Source organism: Martes martes (genome assembly GCF_963455335.1).
Source record: "Martes martes genome assembly, chromosome: 10".
NCBI classification, from domain to species: Eukaryota; Metazoa; Chordata; class Mammalia; order Carnivora; family Mustelidae; genus Martes; species Martes martes.
In genome coordinates, this window is record NC_137898.1 from 62726553 (window position 1) to 62752067 (window position 25515).

Genomic DNA, 25515 nt, shown 5'->3' on the forward strand with positions numbered 1-25515 from the left:
GATGTCTGGATATCCCAGTAGTAAACAGTCATCCCTATAATGCTTAAACAGAGTGTTGGAATGTTCACAGGACAGGCAATGCTACTTTTTCGATGCCCAACTATCAGACAACTCCAAGATTCTAAGATTCCAGAGGGACAGTCAGCTAAGCATTCCTCAGGCCTCATCAGACTAACCACTGCAATCTAAAGTGAGGAGGTGGGGGCGCCTGGGTGGCTCAGTCGTTAAGCATCTGCCTTCAGCTCAGGTCATAATCCCAGTGTCCTGGGATTGAGCCCCACATCTGGCTCCCGGCTCGGTGGGAAGCCTGCTTCTCCCTCTCCCACTCCCCCTGCTTGTGTTCCTGCTCTGTCTCTCTGTCAAATAAACAAATAAAATCTTTTAAAAAAAAAAATTTAAAATGTGAGGAGGTACAACACTCCTGTTTTCTGATGGGCTGTACCATCATCTGACATTCCTTTGTGTTACATATAAGCAATTGAATTGTCCTTGTCCTTTCAGTAAATGCATGCAAGATCTCCTGTACCTTTGTATTTTTTTTCCCATAAAACAACACTGGGGGTCACCAACCTTTTCACTTTTGTCCCCTTGATCTAAAGGTGGTAACCACATAGCACTGTAAAAGGTGTCAGCTCACTTGGTCCTAGCTGGAGTTATCTCCTTTACCTGGAGGTAGGGATGGAGTGTGTGATGGTTAACTTTCTGTGTCGGTTTCACTGGACCACGGGATGCCCAGTATCTGGTTAAACATTATTTCTGGGTGTGTTTTTGTGTGGGGTGTTTCCAGAGGAGATTAGCATATGAATTGGTGGACAGAGTAAAGCAGATGACCTTGCTTGGGAGGGCATTACCAAATTAATTGGAGGCCTGAATAGAACAAAAAGGTGGAGTGCCTTGCTGGGACATCAATTTTCTCCTGCCCCAGGGTGTTCTGGTTCTCAAACATCAGACTATAATTGGCATCTATACAACCAATGGCTCTCTGGCTCTCAGGCCTTTGAACTGCACCCCCGGCCCTCACCGGCCTCCAACCTGCAGGTGTAGATCACGGAGCTTCTCAGTTTCCATACTCGCCTGAGCCAATACCTTATAATATAAATATAATATATAAGTATAATATATATAGTATATATTATAAAATAAATATAAATATAAATATTTTAAGTCCTTTTCTCTTTGTTTATAATTAAGAGTGTTAAGAAAAAGAATATGCATTGAAGTACACAGTGGTAAAGGGGCATCTTACTGCAGCTTAATCTCAAATCTTTCGGGAAGAAAATATATTTTCTGGTAGTATCTACCTACAACTTAAAGTTTTCTTAAGTCTGAAATTATTTCAAAATGAAACATTAGAAAAGAAAGGTGAAAAGGAAAAGAAGAAAGGCATACTCCAAGTAGAATATTTTCATCTCCTTTTATTGAAGGAAATAAAACTTGTGCTGCAAGAGGCAGTGGTACCTCAGAGCATGACAAGGTAGCCAATGGGACTGACGTGACAAGCCACAATGCTGGCCAGGGGTCCTATCATAGTGGGAGGACCAAAACCACAAAGATAGCAGGAGGTAGCAAACATCCCCAACACCCAGTGCAAGCATTTCCATTTGCAGAGAGCTCGGCCATGCATTGTAAAAACAGGGTCCCCTCACAGCTGGCAGAGTATCTTATCAGGTTGCCAAATCCATTCAAAGCTAACACGTAGTTTCAGAGTTGGGAGATCCTTCCCTCTGACCAGAAGACTCAGGCCATCAGAAGATCTTTCAGCTCCTTACTCCAGATGGAAAAAGAGGCGGAATTCTTGAAACAACACATAGGTACAGCTGGACAGATGCTGATACCCAACTTTGTTCTAAAAGCAGCTAAATTTTTTCCCTGACTTCTCACACTGCTCTCACCCAGCATGTGCCCTAGGAAACCTCTCAAAGTTCTAAACAAAGACAGAATTGGGGCAGCAGCCTAGGGGATGTAGGGAGTCAAAAGCTGCTACATAGCCAAGACCATTTCACAAGAAATAGCATGGGGAACACTACTGGGTGAAGATCCCCCCAGATAGCAGCTAGAAGCACACACGAAGAAAAAACATAGTAGCTTTCTCTCCCATATCGAGATCAGCTGCGCCAAAGCCATGGTCCAGGAAGATGAGCCATTTCATGTCCCTGGTAAGTTATCAACCCTCACAGCACCCCTCACACTGTTCCAATTTTCAAGTACAATAGGAGTTTGGGCAGTTCAGCCTCGGAAAAGCAAGCACTAAAGAAATTTCAACTGATTACAAATCAATAATGTTATAAAGCCAAAAATTTATAGAGTTAAGAACTGACTGGCAGGTGTGAGATTGAGGTGGGGGGAGATTTTGCTGTATAGAAATAGGAGTCCAAGGGTTTATTCATGTAAGCCCTTGATCACAAACCACCCTCACAACCACAAATTGGGAGGAAATTCCTTATTTAGAAATGGCCATCATCTGATTAGTCAGTTGCAGTTCTCATCAATGCTGGACACATGGTTTTTAAGGATCAAAGTTATGAGAGCGCTAGACCAGGAAATGGGAGGAGCAAGGCAAGGAATAGAGGGCATCAGGGGTTGGGATTTCTAAAATGAGCATTTATTTCACAGAAGTCTTGGCACAATGAGGCTGGGGTAAGCGTGGTTTTAGTGATTGTTCTTGGTTGCCTCCTTTGCTGCAGCAATCAGTGGAGTGAGGCTGGAGAGGGGCTTGGCAATCTTCAGGAACTGATGCTAGAAAGGAAGAAAAGAGCAAAGACACGTGACTATTTACCATTCTTCCTCAGTAATCATCATAAGACATTAAGGCATCCATATTTGCACAAGGTGCTGCCTGGAAAGCTTCAGATCATCCCCAAGTTGAAGAATATCTTTAAAAGATAACAAACCAAATAAATAAATAAAATCTTAAAAAAAAAAAAAGATAACAAACCATTTTGGAAAGCTGTTTGGCAGTATCTACCTACAACTTAAACACACTTCTATGCTACATCCCAGCATTTCCACTCATAGGTATATTTCCAAGAGAACTAAGTTTGTGCATCCACCAAAAGACACACACAAGAATGTTCATAGCAGCTTTACTTACAATAGTCATAACTAAAAAGAACCCCAAAAAAAGAGAATGGAAGAATGAATAATGTTCTATTTTATAATACTATACAGAAAATTACACAGCAATTAAAAGAATGAATGATTGATATGGTGACAACAGAATGAATCCCACAGACATTATGCTGAGTCACAGAAGCCAGACACAAGAGATTTCATGTTGTATGATTCCATTTTATATTAGGTAAGACTAAACTATGGTGATAATCAGAATAATAATTATCTCTGGGGTAAAGTATTGACTGATCATGACCCAATGGTATATGGCAATACCGCATTTCAGGAGCACTGATCTAGGAACTTATTTTTCTATCTTTGAATCCAGTAAAACCTTCAATAGCTTGGTCCTTTCCCAAATCACTTTCACTGGGCTGTACTTTGGGTCACACCATAACTATTAAAGAAGACCATTCTGTAGAAAACACTGTAGGAAAACTGCATCTACATTTTCACCAAAACTGTTATGGAAAACAATTCTTTATGTAACTCAGAGCCTTTTCACTAAAAATGATTTTTTTTACATTTAGTAGTAAAAAGGCTTTCTGTCACGAGGATGTGACATTTTTCCATTTGATAAGAAATATAGAAACTATCACATTTCCTTTTCTGTCCTGGCCACCAGAAAACTGAGAACCAGATCTGATGTTTAGACAAAACTAACTCAGATGATTAGCATAGTTGATCCTTCTGCCATCCTTATAAGTCTTTTTATCAATCATATTGTATATTGTACAGGCACATATACATATAGGAATATATATATACACATATTTGTTGCTGGAAGTTGCCTTGTCTTCTTTTTGGACAGATATAGGATATAAAAAGGCACTGAAAACAAGTAGTTACTATGAAAGAAATAAAAGATATTGGTTAAATCATGAAGATACAAATTCCAACATATGTAATTTCATCCATATATGTGTTCTCACAGGAGAAACACATGTGAAGCTTTTGTGATTTAAGATACCAAACAGACATAGGATAAAACTCGGGGTCCACCACATATTAGCTATATAATCATGGAAACATTACTAAACACTTGAAACTTACTCACTCACCTATAAAAATGGTAATACTATAACCTATAAATCACAGGGTTGTTATGAAGAATAGATGAAAAGAACATATAAGTCACTTAGTAACTACAGTGTGGTAAAGATTCAATATAATGCATTTATTATTACTTATAGTATCAGGAAGAAAACTCTAGAGGGCACTAATCTTTCAATAATTATAATTTGGTACCTAATAAACAATATCTTCACCAATCACAGCCTTAAAGTAGAATTTGAACATTTTTCCATGTCTAGGGTTTCCAGAGCAAATCTCATATGAAAGGCAAAGAGATCCTATATGGTACTGCCTGTTACAAGGGGTTTTCAGTCCCAAAGGATCTGACAGACTAATGGGATACATTTGGCAGAGCCCAAATCTCGTATCTAACAGACCAGGGCTCTGTAAATCCATAACCCTGGTTACAAAGAGATACTAAATATGTTCCAGAGGGTAACATTTCAATGAAGGTAAATACTTTAAGCAATTTCATTCAATTCAATAAAGTTTCTGAATACCCTTTCTAAGTCAGGTCCTAGGTATAAGAGGAGACCCAGAAATTAAGAAGATAGATGTTATAAATAATCTAGTGGGAAAGACAGGGTTGCTCATAACTACCTTTAATGCAGTAGGTCTGCCCTGCCTTGCTTGGTTGCTCTCGGTCCTCATAATAAAGAAGTAACTAACTGTGCATGCCTACAGATTATTCACCACCATCAAGTTTAATGTGATACTTAGGTGGTAGCTTGCTAAAAGCAGTTTTTGCAACCATATGAAATAATTATGTAATTTCAGGATTAAGCAGATGGAAGTCTAAAAAGCTTGGCAAACCCCCGACTCCAGGTTTCCCCACAACCTGGCAGAATCTCACTCTAATTCAAGCAAAACAAAAGAAGTACTGATGAAAGGTACAGGCAACGTTCAGCAGGAGCTCAGAAAGAAGATTTTTAAGCTGAGCCTGTGAATGTGTGCAGAGTTTTAATATACTGAGGAAGAGCTTCAGGGAATAACACAAACAAAGGCCCAGAGATGAAGGAGGTTAAGGAACTAGGAATATAAATGGAGTGTGGGAAGTTGTAGGTGAGGAGCCAGTAGTGCCTCACAGACAAAAATGAAGCAAAAAAGGCTGGTTTAGTGATACCTTGAATTTGGAGCTTCCCTGCATAGGGAAAATTACCTGTAGCAGCTCTTTAGCTGAACCTCTCTTCTCCACATCCATCTCGAGACAGCGGTTCAGAAAGTCCCGGAAGAAAGCTGACAGCTTCTCTGGGTTCTGAAGCTCTGGGGTCCCATTGGTGGCAATGAGGTACAAGGCCTGGCAATACAAATGAAGAATCACCTTAGGCTCTCACTACAGTTCTCGCTTAGTGCCCAGATCTGCTCTCTAAAATGTGGTCAGCTGCGTTATGCCTCTAGGACACAAAGAGGCAGCTTTGGTATACTGGGAAGAATATGACCTAAGGATCAGATTTAATATTTGAAGGCCATGTGATCACATGCAAGCCAGTGAACTCCTAAATTCCTCATCTGGAAAATAGGGATGACAACAGTGTCTATCACACATGTCTGTAAAAATAAGACAGTATATTGGGAAGCACTTTATAAACTTATGAAGTGTGTTCCAGACCCATGGGTTTATTATTATTCTTGATTGTAAATCTAAAGGGTTTATTATTCACTTAGCCTGATGATGAGTTAAATATCTATCTGCCCATTTGCTGGAGGAAATTACTCCTGATGCCTTCAACTTAGTTACCTAAGAACTGATTTCTTCTAGCAGGAGAGGAATAGAAAAAGCAAGTGTTTTGTAAAGCAACAATCTGTTTCCTTGTTGCCTCCCCTGGTCCCCTAACATGGACCATCTTATGGGACAGGTTAAAAAAAAAGTCCTTTCAAGCACTCAGCACTTTAATTCACAAAGTATTTACACAAACACCATCTCATTTAATGACCACAATAAATCTGGATAATAGACTAGGCAAGAATCATCATCCCCATTTCATAGATAAAGTCCAGAAACATATGTCTGGGATCAAGCTATTCATGTGAGTTTATGTCCTCTGATTCTAATCCCAGTATTATTTCCATCCACACCCTACTGATCATCATCTTCAAGGCTACTGTAAGACGGGGGAAGATGTGTGGAATGTGGAATGAGGGCAAAGCTGGGATGTCTGGGCAGTTTCAGTTTGGTACACCGAATCACTTTCCAGTAATCAGCTATCCAAGAGGTAACCAGTTAAGATGAGATGACCACCTATCAATAACAACACATACATAATTTCCGCACTGGATGGGAGGTTGAGAAATGAGGAAATAAAAGCAATCACAATAATTATCTTATTTGCCTATGACCAAAATTACCAACCTACTTGCACTTGTATTCATTTACTCTGCTTTCCCTCTCTCATTACAATGGACAAATTGTCCATATTCTAATCTAATACTCTTTCCTTCAATACTTGATCCAACTCCTCTCATCTACTTCAGGACATCACTCCTACAGATGTCACTTCTCTCTTGCTCATGACCACATTCTTTCTTTCTACTATATCATTCCTATCAGCACACAAACATGCTAAAATAATATCATCTTAAAAAAAATAAAAAAACCAAAAAACCTCAAAACCCTCCCTCAATTCCACTTCAGGTTCCTGCTCCATTTTCCTGTTCCCTTAAGAGCAAAACTTCTTAAAGAACAACAATTGCTTTCACATGCCATTTCAACTTCTTCTCCCATTCTGGTAGATTTACTCTTATCATTCATTTCATTACCATCACTCCACTGATATTGATCATCAAGCTCATCACTAACCTCCATATTGGCAAATCTAATGTTTATTTCTCAGTCTTATCTTATATGATCTATTAGTGACATTTGACACAATGGTACATCCTCCTCCAAACATTTTGTTGTCTTGGCCTCCAGGACACACTTCTCTCAGTTCTCCTCCAACTAGGAAGGTCACTCCTTGGTCTACTTTGCTAGTTCCTCCAACCTGTAAGCATGAGAGAACCCAAGGGCTCAGTACCCAAACCTTACTCTCCAGGTGAGTTACCGCATCAATCATCTAGTTCCAATGCTTTAAATAAGCCAACTATATACTACCTCCTCATAAATTTATATTTATAGCCCTGACCTCTCACCCTTGAAATCCAGACTCATATGCCCAACTCTACTCAATATCTCCACTTGGATGTCTAATAAACATTTCAAATCGCCACATTCAAAACCAGCTCTATTATCCCATTTTACCTGCTCTTCAACCTTCTCAGCAAATGGCAAACGAACTCTTTCAGCAATTAGGGCTCAAAATCTTATAGGCATTGTTGATTCCTCTTTCTCTGATATCCATTTCATCGTGTCAGCTATATGTTCAAGGTATTTTCTGAGTCTAACCACTCTTCATTACTACTGCCACCAATATAGTCCACACCACCACTCTTACCCGATTTTAACAGTATTTCAGTCTGTTTTATTTCTTCCAGAAAAACAGTCAAAATGGTCAATTTATTCCGTAAATTAAGTCAAACTACTCCTCAGCTCAAAATCCTCCCATGGCTTCAAATCTCTTACAGAATAAAAGCCAAGTTCTCACAAAGGTCACTAGGTCTTACCTGATTCAGCTCCCTGCTAGTTCTCTGACCTTATCAGCTCATCTGCAAACTGCTCACTCACTTAGGGACACTGGCCTCTTCGGTTTTCTCCAGGATACGAGTATGTTCTCAAATCAAGTCCTTTATATACTTGATACCCGGGAAACTCTTGCATCGGATTAATCTCATGGCTTGCTCCTTTCTTCAGATTTCTGCTCAAATAACTTAAAAGACAGGACTTCCTTCTCTACTCTCAATAAAATAGCACACTTCTCCTTCCTTCTCTGTTACTCTCTTAAGCTCCTTACTCAGCTTTTCCTCACATCACTTACTTCTGTTACTATATATTATTTTTTTCATCACCATTAGAAGTTTCTTTTACATTATCGGAACTCAAAAAATTGTTGAATGAATGAGTGACTATTAATATCTCTTTCCTTTGAGCATTTATACTTTAAACCCAACAGTGCCAAGTTTCATCCAGAAAAGAAAGATCCAGGTTGAAAACTGTAGGGAATAGGCCGAGTCCCATTTCCTGGGACTAAAGACCAACAGCCCAAACATCTTGAAATGGGACTAGTAACACTCACTCTCAGAGGATTTTCATTGAGGTATGGGGGTTCCCCTTCAATCATTTCGATGGCCATGATGCCCAGGGACCAGATGTCAACCTTGGGTCCATAGGCCTTCCGCGTCACAACCTCTGGTGCCATCCAGTATGGAGTTCCCACCATGGTGCTCCGTTTGCTCTGCTCTGGGGTGATCTGGGCACAGAACCCGAAATCGGCTAGAGAAAAAAGAAAAAGAAAAGAAGGAATGGACCTATATTTAGGGTATTCCTTCCCAAGTATTGGCTATGTGCCTATCCCTAGAAGTCAAGCTGTGCCTGGGTCTCAGACACTGCAATACCTTGTCTCTCTAGAGCTGGAATTACATGACTGCTACCTTCAAGACTGGCTCTTACCCTGTCTTCTGTTTAACCTTGAAAAGAAGTAGGAGGAACAAAAACATCTCTGGCCCCTTACTGCTCCTCAAACCAGAAGAACTAGGCATTAAAGTCCAAAGCTTCCCATTTTGGCCTTGATTACTTGTCCCATTTCTGCTTTCTTCTTAAAAACCATTCCCATGCCTCAGAATCTGGCAGTCTAGGTCCTTGCTTTATTTCCTGGGCATGAGTCCCTTACTTAAACTCTAATCACCAATCTTCCCATAGCAGCCTGTCCACCTGTAACATACCTGTTGGTCTGGACTACTGGTCCTTACACTTTTGAACAAAATGTTCTGCTTATAGTTCATTCACATTAAATTGCAATTATATGTTTATTTAAATTATGAGGCCTTTGACAGGAAGGACTATGTCTTCTTACTCATTTTCTTTAATCCCAGGAGGCCCAAGTATAACAGACATTTGATAAAAGTTTGCTGAATGAATGAACCAAGGAAATTACACTAAACTCTATTTTCTAGTTATGTATTTTATGACTCCAGTGCTAGACTGAGAGCTACTTGAGGACTAGCAAAAGTATCTTTGTGTCCATCATAGTACATAGGAGGCATTCAGTAAATTTTTTTTGGTTAAACATATAACTGAATGGACAAAAAAGAAATGACACCCTGTCTAGTGCTGAGTAATATAAAAAGCCTGCATATCCCAAGAAAGACAGAGATACCTACTTTTATTACACTCTGCTTTATTACGCATCACAGATACTATGATTTTTACAAATTGAAGGTTTGTGGCAACTCTGTGATGAGCAAGTCTGTCCGTGCCATTTTTCCAACAGCATTTACTCACTTCATGTCTCTGTGTTACATTTTGGTCATTCTCATAATATTTCTAACTTTTTCATTATTATTAATATATTCATAATGGTGGTCTGTGACCAGTGATCTTTGATGTTACTAATGTTAATTGTTTTGGGACACCATGAACTGTACACATAGAGGATGGCAAACTTAAATTGGTAAATGTGTATGTTCTGACTGCAGACATGGTGAAAACAGCACGAGAACTAGAATTACAAGTGGAGCCTGAAGATGGGACTGAACTGCTGTAATCTCATGATAAAACTTGAACAGATGAGGAATGGCTTCTCATGGATGAGCACGGAAAGTGGTTTCTTGAGAAGGAATCTACTCCTGGTGAAGATGCTGTCAAGACTGTTGAAATGACACAAAGGATTTAAAATATTACATAAACTTAGTTGATAAGGCAGTAGCAGGGTTTGAGAGGACTGACTCCCATTCTGAAAGCAGTTCTCCTGTGGGTAAAGTACAATCCAATAGCATTGCATGCTACAGAGAAATCATTTGTGAAATGGAAGACAGTTGATGCAGCAAACCTCATTACTGTTTTAAGAAATTACCACAGCTGCCCCAGTCTCCAGCAACCACTGCCTGATGAGTCAGCAGCCATCAACACTGAGGCAAGACCCTCCACCAACACAAAGATTATGATTTACTGCAAGCTCAGACAATGGTTAGCATTTTTTAGCGATAAAGTATTTTTTAATTAAGATATGTACTTTTTAGCCATAATGCGATTACACACTTAATCAACTATAGTACAGTGTAAACATAACTTTTATATGCACTGGGAAAAATTAATTTGATTTGCTTTATCACCATGTTCGTTTTACTGCAGTGGCCTGGAACGGAACCTGCAATATCTCCAAGGTGCGACTGTAAGATCCTGTGCTGAGTCTTGTAGCTACTATCATATGATTACCCTCCCCCAGTATACTGGGTCCCATCAGGAAGAGAAGTATCATCACTCCTACTCACTTAGCTTGACAGAGCCATCCATTCCCAACAGGATGTTGTCACTCTTGATGTCTCTGTGAATGACCTGGTTGGAATGCAGAAACTCCAAAGCCTGTAGGCACTATTGAAGTGGATGGGCAAAGAGAGAGAGAAAACACTTATAATATGAAGACTTACAGAATATCAACTAATCCAACCTCCTTATTTTGTGACAAAGAAAGTGAGATCCCAGTGACTGAAAGAACTGGTTCCAAATCTGTGGCGGAGGCAGGTCTACTGCCTAGTCTCCTATCTCCTGGCTAAGCATTCTTCTAACTTGGTCCTGCTTTACGCCTTTCTTATGATATACCTTATTATAATACACCTTACTGTAGTTTTCTTACAGGAGTTCCTCCGCTGTATTTTGGAGTTTTTTGTTTTGTTTTACCAAATATTAGATCCTTAACAAAGAAACTGAGGCCCAAGCAAAACTACTGAGGAAAAATGAAATGATTTTATAAAGATAAAACTGGAGGAAAGTGACAAAAAAAGAGTCATATCTGAGACACATGGAAGTGGTATTAGAAAAAGTAAAGTTAGGAGAAATATTTTTGGTGAGGAGATAATTTGTACTATTTTGGGTATGTTCAATTTTATATACCTATGAAGTACTGGCAGATAAATGTTCAGTAGACAATGGAACATACGAGTCTTAAGTTCTACAGAGATTTGGACTTGAGGTAAGCATTTGAGTCATTTTTCACCAAGTGATTTTCTTTAAGTTAAAGGAATGGTTGGAGCTGGCAAATATAGAAGAGGAGAAAGAAAAGAACCTTGGAAAACATCTATAATTAGCAGGCAGAATGAGTAACAGAGACTGAATAGAACAATGAAGATGTTTGGTTCTTCCACTACCTGACTAACAACATCATTCTAAACAAAGCACTTATGCTTTCTAGGCTACGGTTTTCCCATCTGAAAAATGTGGGGATTAGAAAAGATAATCTCAGGTTTGTTACTAAATCTACTAGTTTAAGTCCATAACCCAAAGTTAAAATTTTAGAAGCTTCTACCAACTGAAAAATACAAAAGATGCAGACCAACTGCAAAACAGTATTTAAATGTTCTCAAATCAATACTTCACTTTTTAAGAACATTCCAATGGCTAAATTAAGAACAAACTAATATTCAGAAGCAGGTTTTCCCTGAAAAAATAAGAGTTGCTTTCCTTAGGAAGCTGGAGAGATCCTGGCCTCTGGATGTCACAAAATATGATTTAAAAAAAAAAAAAAAGATTTTGAGAAATTAGAACCCTCATACATTGTTTGTGTGAATATAAAATTGTACAGCCACTTTGTAAAATAGTTTGGCCATTTCTCAAACAAGCACAGAGTTGCTATATGACTAGAAGTTCTACTCCTAGGTATATACCCAAGAGAAATGAAAACAGATATCCAACTAAAAATTTGTACAAGTACATAGCATTGTTTATAATAACCAAAAAGTAGAAATGACCCAAATGCCCATCAGCTGATGAATGATAAATAAATGCAATCTTATTTGTTAATAAAAAGAATGAAGTACTAATGTACACTATAACATGGATGAACTTTCAAAACATTATTCTAGGGGCGCCTGGGTGGCTCAGTGGATTAAAGCCTCTGCCTTCAGCTCAGGTCATGATCCCAGGGTCCTAGGATCGAGCCCCGCATCGGGCTCTCTGCTCAGCGGGGAGCCTGCTTCCCTCCCCGCCCCCCGCCTGCCTCTCTGCCTCTCTGCCTACTTGTGATCTCTGTCTATCAAATAAATAAATAAAATCTTAAAAAAAAAATTATACTAAGGAAAAGAAGCCAGTCACAAACATGCATATATTGTAGGATTCCATTTATAGGAAATGTCCAGAGCAAGTAAATCTATAGAGACAGAAATAGATTAGTGGTTGCACAGGAATGAGAAGGCTGAAAAGTGAGGTGTGTGGGGCAGTGCTTGCTAATGGGTAAGGAGTTTTTTTGGGAGTGATGAAAATGTTCTAAACTGGATTATGGTGATGGTTGTACAACTCAATATTCCAAAAACCATTAAATTATATACTTTAAATGGGTGAATTACATGGTATATAAATTGTATCTCAATAAAACTATGTTTTTAAGGGGGTGATCTCTTTTAGAATATAGCATGAATTCCTATTTTTAAAGATAAATAAGTTGGGGCAAATTGATTTCCCTAAGTACACATATGCAAGCAACCTCAATCAGTGAAAATCAGATTGTGGAGTGAGTGAAAAATATTTTAGACAGTACTGTGGTTTGTGGCTTTCCAAAGGGTTACAGTACAAAAAGAAAAGAGATATGCAGTATATCTATAGTATTAATACTTCACAGGGGAAATGTGGTCAGGAAAAATGTGTTAAAGGGCTGCTTAGGGGAGAGATAATTTTTTTAAAAAGTTGAGAAACACTGCATTAGCAGTACAGCAAAGAAAAGCACCCATAGCTCCTAAGAGTCCCAGGCCCGGGTTAATTCCATTTAACCTATGTGTGTATGTTCTAGATCCCAGGATTTTTAAAGTAAAGGTGATCATATTTTCTAGGATGAAATTGAGTTCATATTTTCTTTTTTAAAGATTTTATTTATTTATTTGACAGATATCACAAGTAGGCAGAGAGGCAGGCAGAGACAGAGAGAGGGGGAAGCAGGCTCCCTGCCAAGCAGAGAGCCAGATGCGGGGCTCGATCCCAGGACCCTGGGATCATGACCTGAGCCGAAGGCAGAGGCTTCAACCCACTGAGCCACCCAGGTGCCCCATATTTTATTTTTTCTAATATTGATTAAATATACAACTATACTACTTCATCTGAATGTCTCCAAATCTTACATCATCAAACCCCAATCATATTATCAAACTTAACCCCATAATACTCCAAACCAAATCTTCTACTCCTTCCCTAACACCCAAACTTTTCTATTATTGGGCTATTGGAAAGTTCCAGTCTCTTATCAGCATAACACCCAATATCCTCAACTTCTGTGAATATTCCCTTCATCTTCTTGGTCTAATAAAAATATGGCTGGGGTGCCTGGGTGGCTCAGTTGGTTGAGCATCTGACTCTGGATCTCTGCTCAGGTTTTGATCTCAGAATCCTGCTGGGTATGGAACCTACTTTAAAAAAAAAATGGCTATACACAGCAGTCAGATAACAAAAAGAAATAAAAGGCATCCAAATCAGCAAGGAAGAATTCAAATTTTCACTATTTGCAGATGACATGATACTCTATAGAGAAAACCCAAAAGATCCCATCAAAAGTTGCTATAACTCATACAAGGATTCAGTAAAGCTGTTGGATACAAAATCAACATATAAAAATTTGTTGCATATCTATATATCAATAATGAAGAAGCAGAAAGAGAAAATAAGGAATCCCATTTACAACTGCACCAAAATCCCTAAGATACCTAGGAATAAACTTAACCAAGAGGTGAAAGATCTGTACTCTGAAAACTATAATACACTGATGAAAGAAAGTGAAGATGACTCAAAGAAGTAGAAAGATATTCCATGCTCATGGATTGGAATCACAAATACTGATAAAACGCCTGTACTACCCAAAGCAATCTACACATTCAATGCAATCCCTATCAAAACATCAACAGCATTTTTCACAGGGCTAGAACAAACAACCCTAAAATTTATATGGAACCAAAAAAGATTCCAAATAGCCAAAGCAACCTTGAAAAAGAAAAGAAAAGCTGAAGGCATCACAATCCTGGGTTTCAAGTTATATTACAAACCCACAGTAATCAAAACAGTATGGTACTGGCACAAAAACCAGACACACAGATCATGGAACAGAATAGAAAATCCAGAAACGAACCCACAACTATATGGTCAATTAATCATCAATAAAGCAGGAAATAATATTGAATGGAAAAAAGACAGTCTCTTCAAAAAATGGTGTTGGGAAAACTGGACAACATGCAGATGAATGAAACTGGAGAACTTTCTTATACCATACATAATAAATTCAAAATGGATGAAAGACCTAAATGTGACACATGAAGCCATAAAAATCCTAGAGGAGAACACAGGCAGTAACCTCTTTGGTATCAGCCATAGCAACTTCTTACTAGACATGTCTCCTGAGGCAAGGGAAACAAAAACAAAAATAAACTACTGGGTCTTCATCAAAATCAGAAGCTATGCACAGCAAAGGAAACAATCAACAAAACTAAAAGAGAACCTATGAAATGGGAGAAGATATTTGCAAATGACGTATCTGATAGTATCCAAAATATATAAAGAACTTATAAAACACAACAGCCAAAAAACAATCCAATTAAAACATGGACAGAAGACATGAATACACATTTTTCCCAAGAAGATATACAGATGGCCAACAGACACATGAAAAGATGTTCAACATCACTGATCATAAAGGAAATACACATCAAAACTACAATGAGATATCACTCGCCCCTCTCAGAATGGCTAAAATCAACAACACAAGAAACAACAGGTATTGACGAGGATGCAGAGAAAGGGGAACCCTCTTGCACTGTTGGTGAGAATGCAAACTGGTCTGGCTATTCTGGAAAACAGTATGGAGGTTCCTCAAAAAGTTAAAAATAGAACTACCCTATGATCTAGCAATTGCACTACTAGATATTTACCCAAAGAATACAAAAATACTAATTCAAAGGGATACATGCACCCTGATGTTTTTAGCAGCATTATCTACGACAGCCAAATTATGGAAAGAGCCCAAGTGTCCTCCACCACCTAATGGATGGGTAGAGAAGAGGTGATGTGTGTGTGTGTGTGTGTGTGTGTGTGTGTGTGTGTGATGGATATTACTCAGCTATAAAAAAGAATGAAACTTTGCCATTTGTAATGATGTGGATTGAACTAGACAGTATTATGCTAAGTGAAATAAATCAGAGAAAGACAAATACCATATGATTTCACCCATATGTAGAATTTAAGAAATGAAACAATTAAGAGGAAAAAAAAGAGAGAGGCAAACCAAAAAAGAGAGGCAAACCATGAAATAGACTCTTAACTATAGAGAATGAACTGATGGTTCCCAGAGGGGAGGTGGATGGGAGAATGGGTTAAACAGGGGATGTGGATTAAGGAATGCACTTGCTGAGATGAGCACTGGATGACGTATGGAAATACTGAATCACTATATTGAACACCTGAAACTAATATTACACTGTACGTTAACTGAATGAAATTTAATTGAAAACTTTTTAAAAATGTGGCTATCCCCTGAGGACAATGCCTCTCAAAGAGGTTTTGTAAAGAGTTTTTTTTTTTTTTCCCATTACACCAGCATATTACAGACCTTAGACATTCAACAGCAATGTAAAGAAAAGAAAATACCTACTTGTGTTTCATTTTCTATTTCTTTTGCTTGAAAGTATTTTACCCTAGATTTTTCCATGGCTTGCTTTTTTGTATATTCAGATCTTTATTCAAATCTATGGCAAAACCGTCCCTGACTACTCTAAAATAGTACCTCCTCTGTCACTACTTTCTTACTCTGTTTTTATTTCCTTCAGAGCACATGAAGAAAATAGGAAAGTAAGATAAAATTATAATTAAAATATATATCCATATAAAGAGGAAAATATTACAAACCATTTACAGCAGTTACCTTTAAGATTGAAATTGAGTGACTTTACATATACATGTAATATCTGATTTTTCTACAATGGGTATATACTTTTATCATCAGAATAAAGTTATCTTGTTTTTAATTTTATTTTTTTTCAGTGTTCCAAAATTCATTGTTTATGCAACACACCCAGTGCTAGAATAAAGTTATCTTTAAAGAACAGGTCAGAGTGATAGAAATTTCAAAACAGATAAACAGAAGAATAATTTCTCCCACCTCCAGTGCCCAGGCTGAGATCCCATCAGGTGCAGAACTTTGACAGACATTGATATGAAGGCCACTTCGTGCTCAAGGCTGGTTGGCCACTGACCTTACCTCACGGCAGACAGCTGCAATCTGGCCTTCATCCATGCAAGTTTCTGTCACCACATCTGTCAAAGAACCTCCAGCCAAGTATTCCATGACAACCCACAGCTCATCTCCCACGAGGTAACTGTAGGAGTACAGATAAAGCGTAAGAAGGAACAGAGTACATTGAGCCATAGCCCTGGGTTTCAAAGGCTAAGCATATATACAGAGTGAACCTGCATCTCCAACAGCTTTGGAAAGGTCTAGGGTTCTTTATCCTGGGGAGAAGCAATCTGGGGGACAGAAATACTAACTTGATTATCTCTTAAGGATTCTCCTGGAGAAAACAAAGCAGACTGTTCTGTGAAGCCCCAAATGGCAGAACTAAGATCACTAGGTTGAAGATATAATACAATTATATTTCATCACAACACAAAGTAATGTTTCTCAAAATTAGGCACAATTCTCACACCTCTAGAAGCATCAAGGCAGAGAGCACCCAAACATCTGACAAAGATGGGAATCCGTGTTTCCAACATCAGGGAAAGTCCCTAAATGTCCTTGAGAGTTCTACTAAATCTGATCTCCATGAGAGCAAATACTGGGTCTTGTTCAAGACTATCCCCAGAGTCTAACACTATAGATGCCAATATTTACTGAGTAAAGCAATGAGCAAAATAAAAGATAATTGATTGTAAATATTAAATGAAACAAGGGCTGTAAAAGCCATTTAAAAGCTATAAAGTATTATACACAAAGTCATTATGCTGGCAATGATCTCCATTTTGAGCATCTCTGATTCTAGGAATGAAATGAATTCAAGCTGCAGAGCCAAAGCCCCTTCTGGTAAGCCAAGGGCTGCCATTTAGTACTGTCCCCTACAGAGTTTATGGAGACATGAGTTAGAACCACTAGTCTCACTCAGGGACTAGATCACTTAGCACTACTGTGTGAAAAATTTAAAAAAAAAATCACTTAGCCTCTCTAGTCAGTTTCTTTAGTGGCAGGGTAAGACAAATGAAAAGAAGAATAGCCCAGAGCCCTACACACTCTTCTGCTAGCTTCAGACAAAGGAGCTACAATGGACTGGCTTAAACTGTGCGGTATGGCATCTTATTGTCATCCTGATATTGGGACTACTGCTGGGCAGATGGAGAGCTGTTAAAAAAAAAAAAAAATGGCCTCCAGCAAAGGGTAAGATTTGAATCCTATTCTCTTGACTCTGAACCTAGTACTCTTTCTGTAGATTCTATATTCTTTGTAACTAAAAGTCTTGTTTTTTTTTTTTTACTTTCCAGGAAGAATATATATGACAGATTAGGGTGTTCTTTAACAATCTCTTCTGAGAGAGATTATAAGGACTTGGACCAAAAGATAATTTAGGACTGGGTAAAAGGCCCTCCACTGGCATGAGCCTATTTCTTCCCTGACAAAGAATGCCCATTATGTCCTCTTACCCAATTTCTTTAAAGCACATCAAGGAGACATCCGTCAGCTTGGACTGATTGGAGGAAGAAATATGAGGGTCCAAGAGACCTCTGGACACTGACAAAGAAGAGCCTCTTTTTTTTTTTTTTTAAAGATTTTATTTATTTATTTGACAGACAGAGATCACAAGTAGGCAGAGAGGCAGGCAGAGAGAGAGGAGGAAGCAGTCTCCCCGCAGAGCAGAGATCCCGATGCGGGGCTTGATCCCAGCACCCTGGGATCATGACCTGAGCAGAAGGCAGAGGCCTTAACCCACTGAGCCACCCAGATGCCCCCAAAGAAGGGCCTTTTTACCTGGGCCTAACATGTCACTGTCAAAGCTAAGACAATATATAACCAGATTCAGATTGTCCCAAAAACTCTGTGGCTCTACACTGTGCCAAGGTACCTTCAAAAACCATCTCTCAAGGTAAAGCCTCAGAGCATCACATATTTGGAGAAGAACAAATATGGTTGGCATTCTCTTCTGAGACAACTCAAAAAACCAAAGATTTTCCACTGCAATACCTTCACTTAATGCTCAGGGTAAGGATACCCACTTCTGTCCCCCAACAGGAGCTCCTAGGTATTTTCTTTTTCCTCACACCAGACTAGGAGTTATTTGAGGGCATGGATTTACTTTTATTTTCATAGTACACGCCTCTGGAAACACCAACAAAGGCTCAACTGATAAATTTATAAATCTTCTAATCTTATTCCCAGAACACAAATCCTTCAACAACATGGTCATGCATTTTATTGTTTAGAAACCTCCAGAGATAGGAGACTCATTTTTTTTAATGCCCATATCCTTATTAGGAGCTTTCATTTTTCCTTATCCTGAGCCAAAATCTGGTAGCCTTATAGCCTTCAGTAGTTTGTCCAAGCTATATTCTTTATGTAATATGTTTTTCAAAGAGATGGGAGGGTGAATAATAACTTCCAGAGGATTTTTCAGAGTCAGTTGTGATCCCCATCATGGAGAGACAATCGTCCCCCAGAAAGGAAGAAGGCTTTATTCGCTATACTTATCAACATAATGTGTTGGGAAGGTCAAAGTCCAACTCCTTTCCTCTCTAAAGAAACTGAGGCTTACCAATATTTTAGATGCAAAACAAGAAATCTGGCAGAATCTGGCAGAAATGAAATATAGATGGCAATGCAACATAGATAATAAAGGAATTAGACTCCAAGACTTAGTCCAGTATCACCTCCACTGGTGATGTCTCTGAAATAGGCAAGAAGCTCACTTTCTTTTTCATATACAGGAGAAAAGAACATGATATGATGGAAAGGGCATGGATGTTGGTGCTAGGAATATTCAAATCCCAAACCCTCATTTGCTACTTACTGGCTTACTGGCCTTGGACAAGTTATAAACTTCTATGAACCTCAGTTTCTTCGCCAGTAAAATACAGATAATAAACTCCACCTCACATGTGTTCATCAAAGTGTCTGGTGCAAAGTAAAGCATAACAGAAATGTTAGCTGTAACCACTATTATTATGTTGAAGACCAGAATTCTCATGAGCTGGAATAATGGATGGAAATAATCAAAATGGGATTTAATGATGGTTACTAAAGTTCTACATTACCAGTTTAATGCAAAAAAAGGGCAGGGGATCAGAAATTTTAACTGACTGTAAACTCACAATGGGTCAACAATGAAACAAAGCTTCCTAAAAATAAAACAATGAATGAAATCATTAGGTGATGTAGAGTTTAGAACAAAAGAGAGGTCTTACTCTTTCCATACTGGTCAAATCTCAAATGAAACTACTGACTGTCAAATTTTAAGAGCTAAGACAAACTGGAAGTTTTTCAGGAGGGCGAGCAGGATAAGGAAAGATCTAGGATGTAAAATGATTTAAAGACCTACATGTCTGACGCTGGCAGATGTGCTGAAGGGCCTCTCTGAGGCAGAATAGACAGTTCTAGGATCAGGTGTTAGAAGCTACAGGGTGGCAGGGTTCATCTAACCCAGAAGGACTACACAGCAATCAGAAGTGTCCAGCAGGATACAAGGTTGGAGGCAGACAGCCAAGCATCATAGAAGGTTCTCAAATGGAGGCAGTTCAGAGTGCTGGTTGTGCCTCCTCCTCTAGCTCCACCATCCATCAGTTCCAAAGGCCGATCTCTATGACAGGAACTATCAGTCCATACCTGTCCAAGTAGTTCACAATATTTGGGTTCTTGTTTTCCCTCATGACCAGGATCTCATTAATAATCAGCTCTTTCTTCGGCTGCTGCTGAAGGTTCATCTGCTTAATGGCCACCTGAAATCAGAGTACATTCAATGTGCAACCAGTCACTCTTTATTTACTGAGCAACAACTTAGTACAAGACCTTAAACATGAAGGAGACAGAGATGAATAAAATACAGTCTTAGCCCTTGCAGCATTTGCATAAGCCAGTATAGTCAATATGAGGTTTCCAGACCAGCAGCATCAATATCATTTAGCAACTTGCTGGAAATAAAAAAATTTAGGTCCCATTTTAATAAACACTTCACGTGATTCTGATATGCAACAAAGTTTGACAATCAAACTCTCTACTAATACAATATTTGTATGAGAAAAATACTTATAAAAGATCACAATATAAAACAGGTATGCTGGGGGGCACCTGGGTGGCTCAGTCTGTTAAGTGTCTGACTCTGGATTTCGGCTCAGGTCATGATCTCAGGGTTGTGAGATCAAGCCCTGCATCAGGTCCGCACTGAGTGTGGAGCCTGCTTAAGATTCTCTCCCTCTCTCTCTCTGCCCCTCTGCTCCCCTGCTAGTGTTCTCTCTCTTTCTCTCTCTCTCTGAGAAAGAAAGAAAGAAAGGAAAAAAGAAAGAAAGAGAGAGAGAGGGAGTGAGGGAGAAAGAGAAAAAGAAAAAGAAAAAAAAGCAGTATGCTATAACAAAAGTCCATACAAAGCACTATAGAAACACAAAACAGAGCAAGAACTCCTTCTATCTGGCAATGATAGAGAGGCTTCATAAAGGGGGAGAGTAATTTCTGAGCTTGCTGTGGAAAGATGAGTCAGAACTGACATTGAGAGAGAAAAGGGGAATGAGATCACTAATATTTATGTATCACAAAGAACTTCATAGGCTTTTTATCTATAGAAATAAATGAATTCCCAAAGCACTTTTGCATCCATTTCTTCTATGTGTCAAGTACTAGGTAAGGTATTCTCAGGTTTACTTTATTTAATCCTCAGAGATACCCTATGGAATAACTATTACTATGGATTCCTTTTGACAGATAAGGAGATCATGATTCCGAGAGGATATGTGACTTGCATACACAGCTATTTAGTAGCAAAGTCATGATTAGAACCCTTGAGAGTGATGCCAATTTATTGTGTACACATGGCCAGATTAATCTTCCCCACAGTACACATTTGATAACATTCTCCCCTGCTCAAAAATCATAAATGGCTTCTGTTTGCCTGGAAATGCTCCTCAGCCCAACATTCAAAGTTCTCAAGATCTTTCCTCCCACTGCATTCCTTGACATACTCTGTGATCTGATCTTCTCTCCACCTGGAGTACTTGCATGTTTTTCACATGTTCAAAAGCTATTTATCTTCTGTGTCGGGCCAAAAGAAACCTTATTCTCTAAGCCAGATAGGCTTTTTCTCTTCTTTAAAGCCTCATAAGATCATATTTATACCTCTCTAAGGGAACTTACCACATAAACTACCTTCCGGATGATTAGCTGGAGTGTGTATCTCTAGAAGCTATAAGCCAGAGAGCTCATCTGAAAACTTGGTACCAAGCGCAGGACCTGACACACAGTAACTGTTTGTGGAAATGTTTGTGGAAATGAAGACAGAAAGAGAGAATTCAGTGGGTTGATAAGTACTTTGTTTTTAAACCATAAATAGTTCCAGCGATAGGCTACTCTATTCCATAGGAGAACTTACACTATTTGCTAAATGTTTATTCCCTAGAGATATTTTCTGTTTCCTGCTTAACAGAAAAGAACATGAACACCTAAAAGAACAAGTAAATCAGTCTTTCCAGAAGCAGCAAGAAGTGTAAAAAAAAAAAAAAGAATAATACTTATTTTTATGGGGGGAAAAAAAACCCTGCCTCTTATTTCTTAAGCATAAGCTGTCTTCTGCAGAAATCCAGTTCATCAGGAAGAACAGAAATGATTCTTTTAAACACTTTGACTACTTCCATCACTTAGCCCAAGTGAGAAGAATTTGCTTTGGAGTGGAGTCTCCTATCAGGTTAGGCTTCTGGTCTGGCTGTAGCTTTCTAAAATGTTTGATTATTAGCTTTTTCTAATGTCTGAAGAGTAACACATTGATGTAAAGATATATTACATGAACTATAGTGAGCCCTTAAAACATATATTAAGATCTGGAGGCAAAGGAGTGCCTTTAGAGTTCATCTGGTCATCCTAGAGGATTGGAAAGGGCTTATGAACCTCAGAGAGGTCACTGCTGGAAGCAGCAAGAGAGATGACTGGCAGGCAAAGGATAACATAGAGGTGGTGGCAAGATACCAGGGGTCCTTTTCAATATTCACTAACTATGGGCTAGGCTAAATGTCCTTCACCCATTCAGTCCCTTTTAGGCTAGCACAGAGCATTCTTATAACAGAAAAAGAACTGGGTCTGAGTGCTGAGGACCTAAGCTCTGGGTCTATCATTTACTGACCTTGACCAATCACAAGCTCTCTGTGCCTCAGTCTCTCCATCAATACACCGAGGATAATAACACCAATCCTGGTTCCCCTCTTTGCAGGATTGTTTTGACAACTAAATAGGAGATAGCAGCCAGTGTGTTACTCAAATATAAGTAAAAATTTTAAATAATAAAGGAAGACAACAATGCAAATGCAAACTGCAGTAACAACTGCATTTGGGGAATATCTGGTACTGAGCAGCAAGAATGACAACATCAACAGGAACAACAACAAAAACCAGCCACCTTCCCGCCAATACTGTTTATGCAATGCTTACTTATGTGCTAGGGGCTATGTCGGGTACTCTAGTAACGTTACTTCAGCAATAGCTAACAACAACCCTCCAAGTAAAAATCATTATCTGACTTTTCAGGAAAGGGAATGGAAACTGAGGCGTACAAGAAAATTGCCCAACATCATAATCAATGCCCTCAGGTCCATTTGACTCCAAAGTCTCTTCCAGTCTATTCTTTCTATTAAACACACTCCCTCTAAAAATGGGCTTGCAAAATAATTGTGTAACTGGGAGACTTCCTGGCACTAACATGCTAAGCTTCCTAGACGTGACAGACAATACTTCTGCTCTTCCCCGGTGGATAACCCCCAATGAGCACTCACAAAGACTTGAGAGCATCTCGCCAACTTCACTAAAGATTTATACTCCCTGGGGCAGCAAATGAGGCCTTCTTGACCGCACTGCATTAGCCACGCTAATGGACTTGCTTCCATTCATAGTTTTGTAACCACAGGCAGGCATATGGTAAAGTCAAATTTCTGTTTCCTGTGGCCAACTTCTCATACACGCAGGCTCCAGGCCTCCAGCAACTGCCCATCACTGTCTTCCATCAAGAGCTGTAGGGTCCCAGAGGCCAGAAACATGACAAAGGGACCTAGAACCTACTCTCAGTTCTGCTGTGGCTTTGCAGTCCAGAAAGCAAGGTTTAGGCTTTAAAATCAGGATTCTAACCCCATCCTTGCTAACTGCTTGTAGCATAAACCTGCAAAAGTTATTTAAACTCCCTCAGCCTCAAATTTCTAATCAGTAAGAAGGAAATAATATTATCTACCTCACAGGGTTCTTCTTAGGATCAGTATAACCACCTCTTTTCTATCTCTGCCTCCAATTCACCATGTTTAAAACTGGCACAATGATACCATCCTTCCTTACTCATCGTTACTTTAATGCAGGCTCCCATCCTCCAATCTGTTCTCCATACTATAAGACTTCCACACGTATCCAATGGAAAGTGCGGCCTCTAACACTTATATATGATTTTAATGTCTGTGTACCTGCACAGGACTCAATATTCCACATGGTTCTTAGCACAAAGTGTGGCATAAGGCTCATCTTCAGCAATTGCTTTAAGGAACATATAAAAACTAATAAATATGTAATTTTTCTGTATGTGATAAATATGTAACTTTAATACTTAAAGTTTATGATGTATTTTCATATGCACTGCTTTAATGAATTCTTTCAACACTTTTGGAAGGTATATGTTATCATGCACATTTTGTAAATAAATAAAATTCAGGCTTAGGGAAGTCAAATGACCTGCCCAAAATTACATAAGTAACAGTAAACATCTAGGTTGTTGAATTTTCATCTCAACGAACAATGAATAAATCCTTAATCATAATAATTACCTTCAACAGAGCCTCAATATTTGGTCTAGATGCTTATAAATGACTCACAAGAGCACGGTGAAATATGTGCTAATCCTATTAAACTTGCTTTTTACAGTATACCAGGGGGTTTCAATTACCAAACATATACAAACAGATCCTAGTAGCCTCGCTCCAATGAGCCCAACTCTGTGACCAGAACAGGAGGTCTCTCTCACAACCTCTGAGTCCTGGCATTCTATGAACTAAGGACTTCCTTGGGCCGCTCCCACCCACAGCACATCTGCCAACACTCCTGCCCTGCAACCAAAGAGTAGAGTGCAAGAAAACCTCCAGTACTCTATATTCCCTTCATGGTTTCCTTCTGCTACAGCTCTTGGGTCACCAGGTCTTAGCAATAAAGTCAGAGCTCTCCCAACATAATGAAATGAAGGAGACAAAGAGGTGCCTCCAAATGAGGACTTAATGTCCATGGGAATCCTGGGCACAGAGTAAAGGAAGGATTATGAGTCAAGAGACATGTTTAAATCTCTTCCACACCAGGAGCACCTGGTTGGCTCAGTCGATTGAACATCCAACTCTTGATTTCGGCTCAGGTCATGATCTCAGGGTTGTGGGATTGAGCCCTGCACAGGGCTCCATGCTTGGCATGGAGTCTGCTTGGGATTCTCTCTCTTCCTCTCCCTCCACCCCTCCCCACTGTCACTTGCTCACTCTAAACAAATAAATACATAAATAAATCTTTAAAGAAAAAAAAAGTTAAATTTCTTCCACATCAGATTCCTCTACCAAACACCAAACTTATATATACAATAGTCCACTAGGCAATTCCACAAGAGGGTCTCTCAGGCAGTATCCAACTTCTTTAACCATATACCTCTACCTTTTTACTTTCTCCTTGACCAGGATCACTCAGTTGTGAGTCATCCTCACATTCAGTCACTCGCCAAATTCTGTCAAATCCACCTAAGTACCTCTCAAATCCAGCCACTTCCCTCCATTCATACTATGCTACCACCTTAGTCCAAACCATCATCTCTCACCTAGAATTACACAATAACCGCCTGACTCATCTGCTCCAAGCTTATCTCCTCTAATCTGTTCCCCACACTATAGCCGTAGAGACTTTTTCCAAAATCTATAAGTTTCATCATGTTACTACTCTGTTTAGTTCTAGTCTGCCATAGTAAGAAAACAGAAGTATCCCTATTGAGCTAAGAAGGACTAAAAATTAGCCAAAATAATAATAATAATAATAATTA

The 25515-nt window shown here is 39.0% G+C and overlaps 1 protein-coding gene across 3 annotated transcripts in view; it reads right to left on the reverse strand.

Annotated features, from left to right (window-relative positions):
- Positions 1-1396: 1396 nt before the first annotated feature.
- Positions 1397-25515, reverse strand: part of PAK1 (p21 (RAC1) activated kinase 1) — a 148481-nt gene continuing 124362 nt past the window's right edge. For all 3 annotated transcript variants that reach the window (XM_080814910.1, XM_080814911.1, XM_080814909.1), the window contains exons 10-15: positions 20103-20215; positions 16500-16617; positions 10549-10648; positions 8355-8551; positions 5345-5482; positions 1397-2736 (exon numbers count right to left, since the gene is read on the reverse strand). In XM_080814910.1, the coding sequence (XP_080671036.1) occupies positions 2650-2736; positions 5345-5482; positions 8355-8551; positions 10549-10648; positions 16500-16617; positions 20103-20215 (753 nt within the window). In that variant the 3' untranslated portion in view covers positions 1397-2649. The remainder of the gene's footprint in view (positions 2737-5344; positions 5483-8354; positions 8552-10548; positions 10649-16499; positions 16618-20102; positions 20216-25515) is intronic.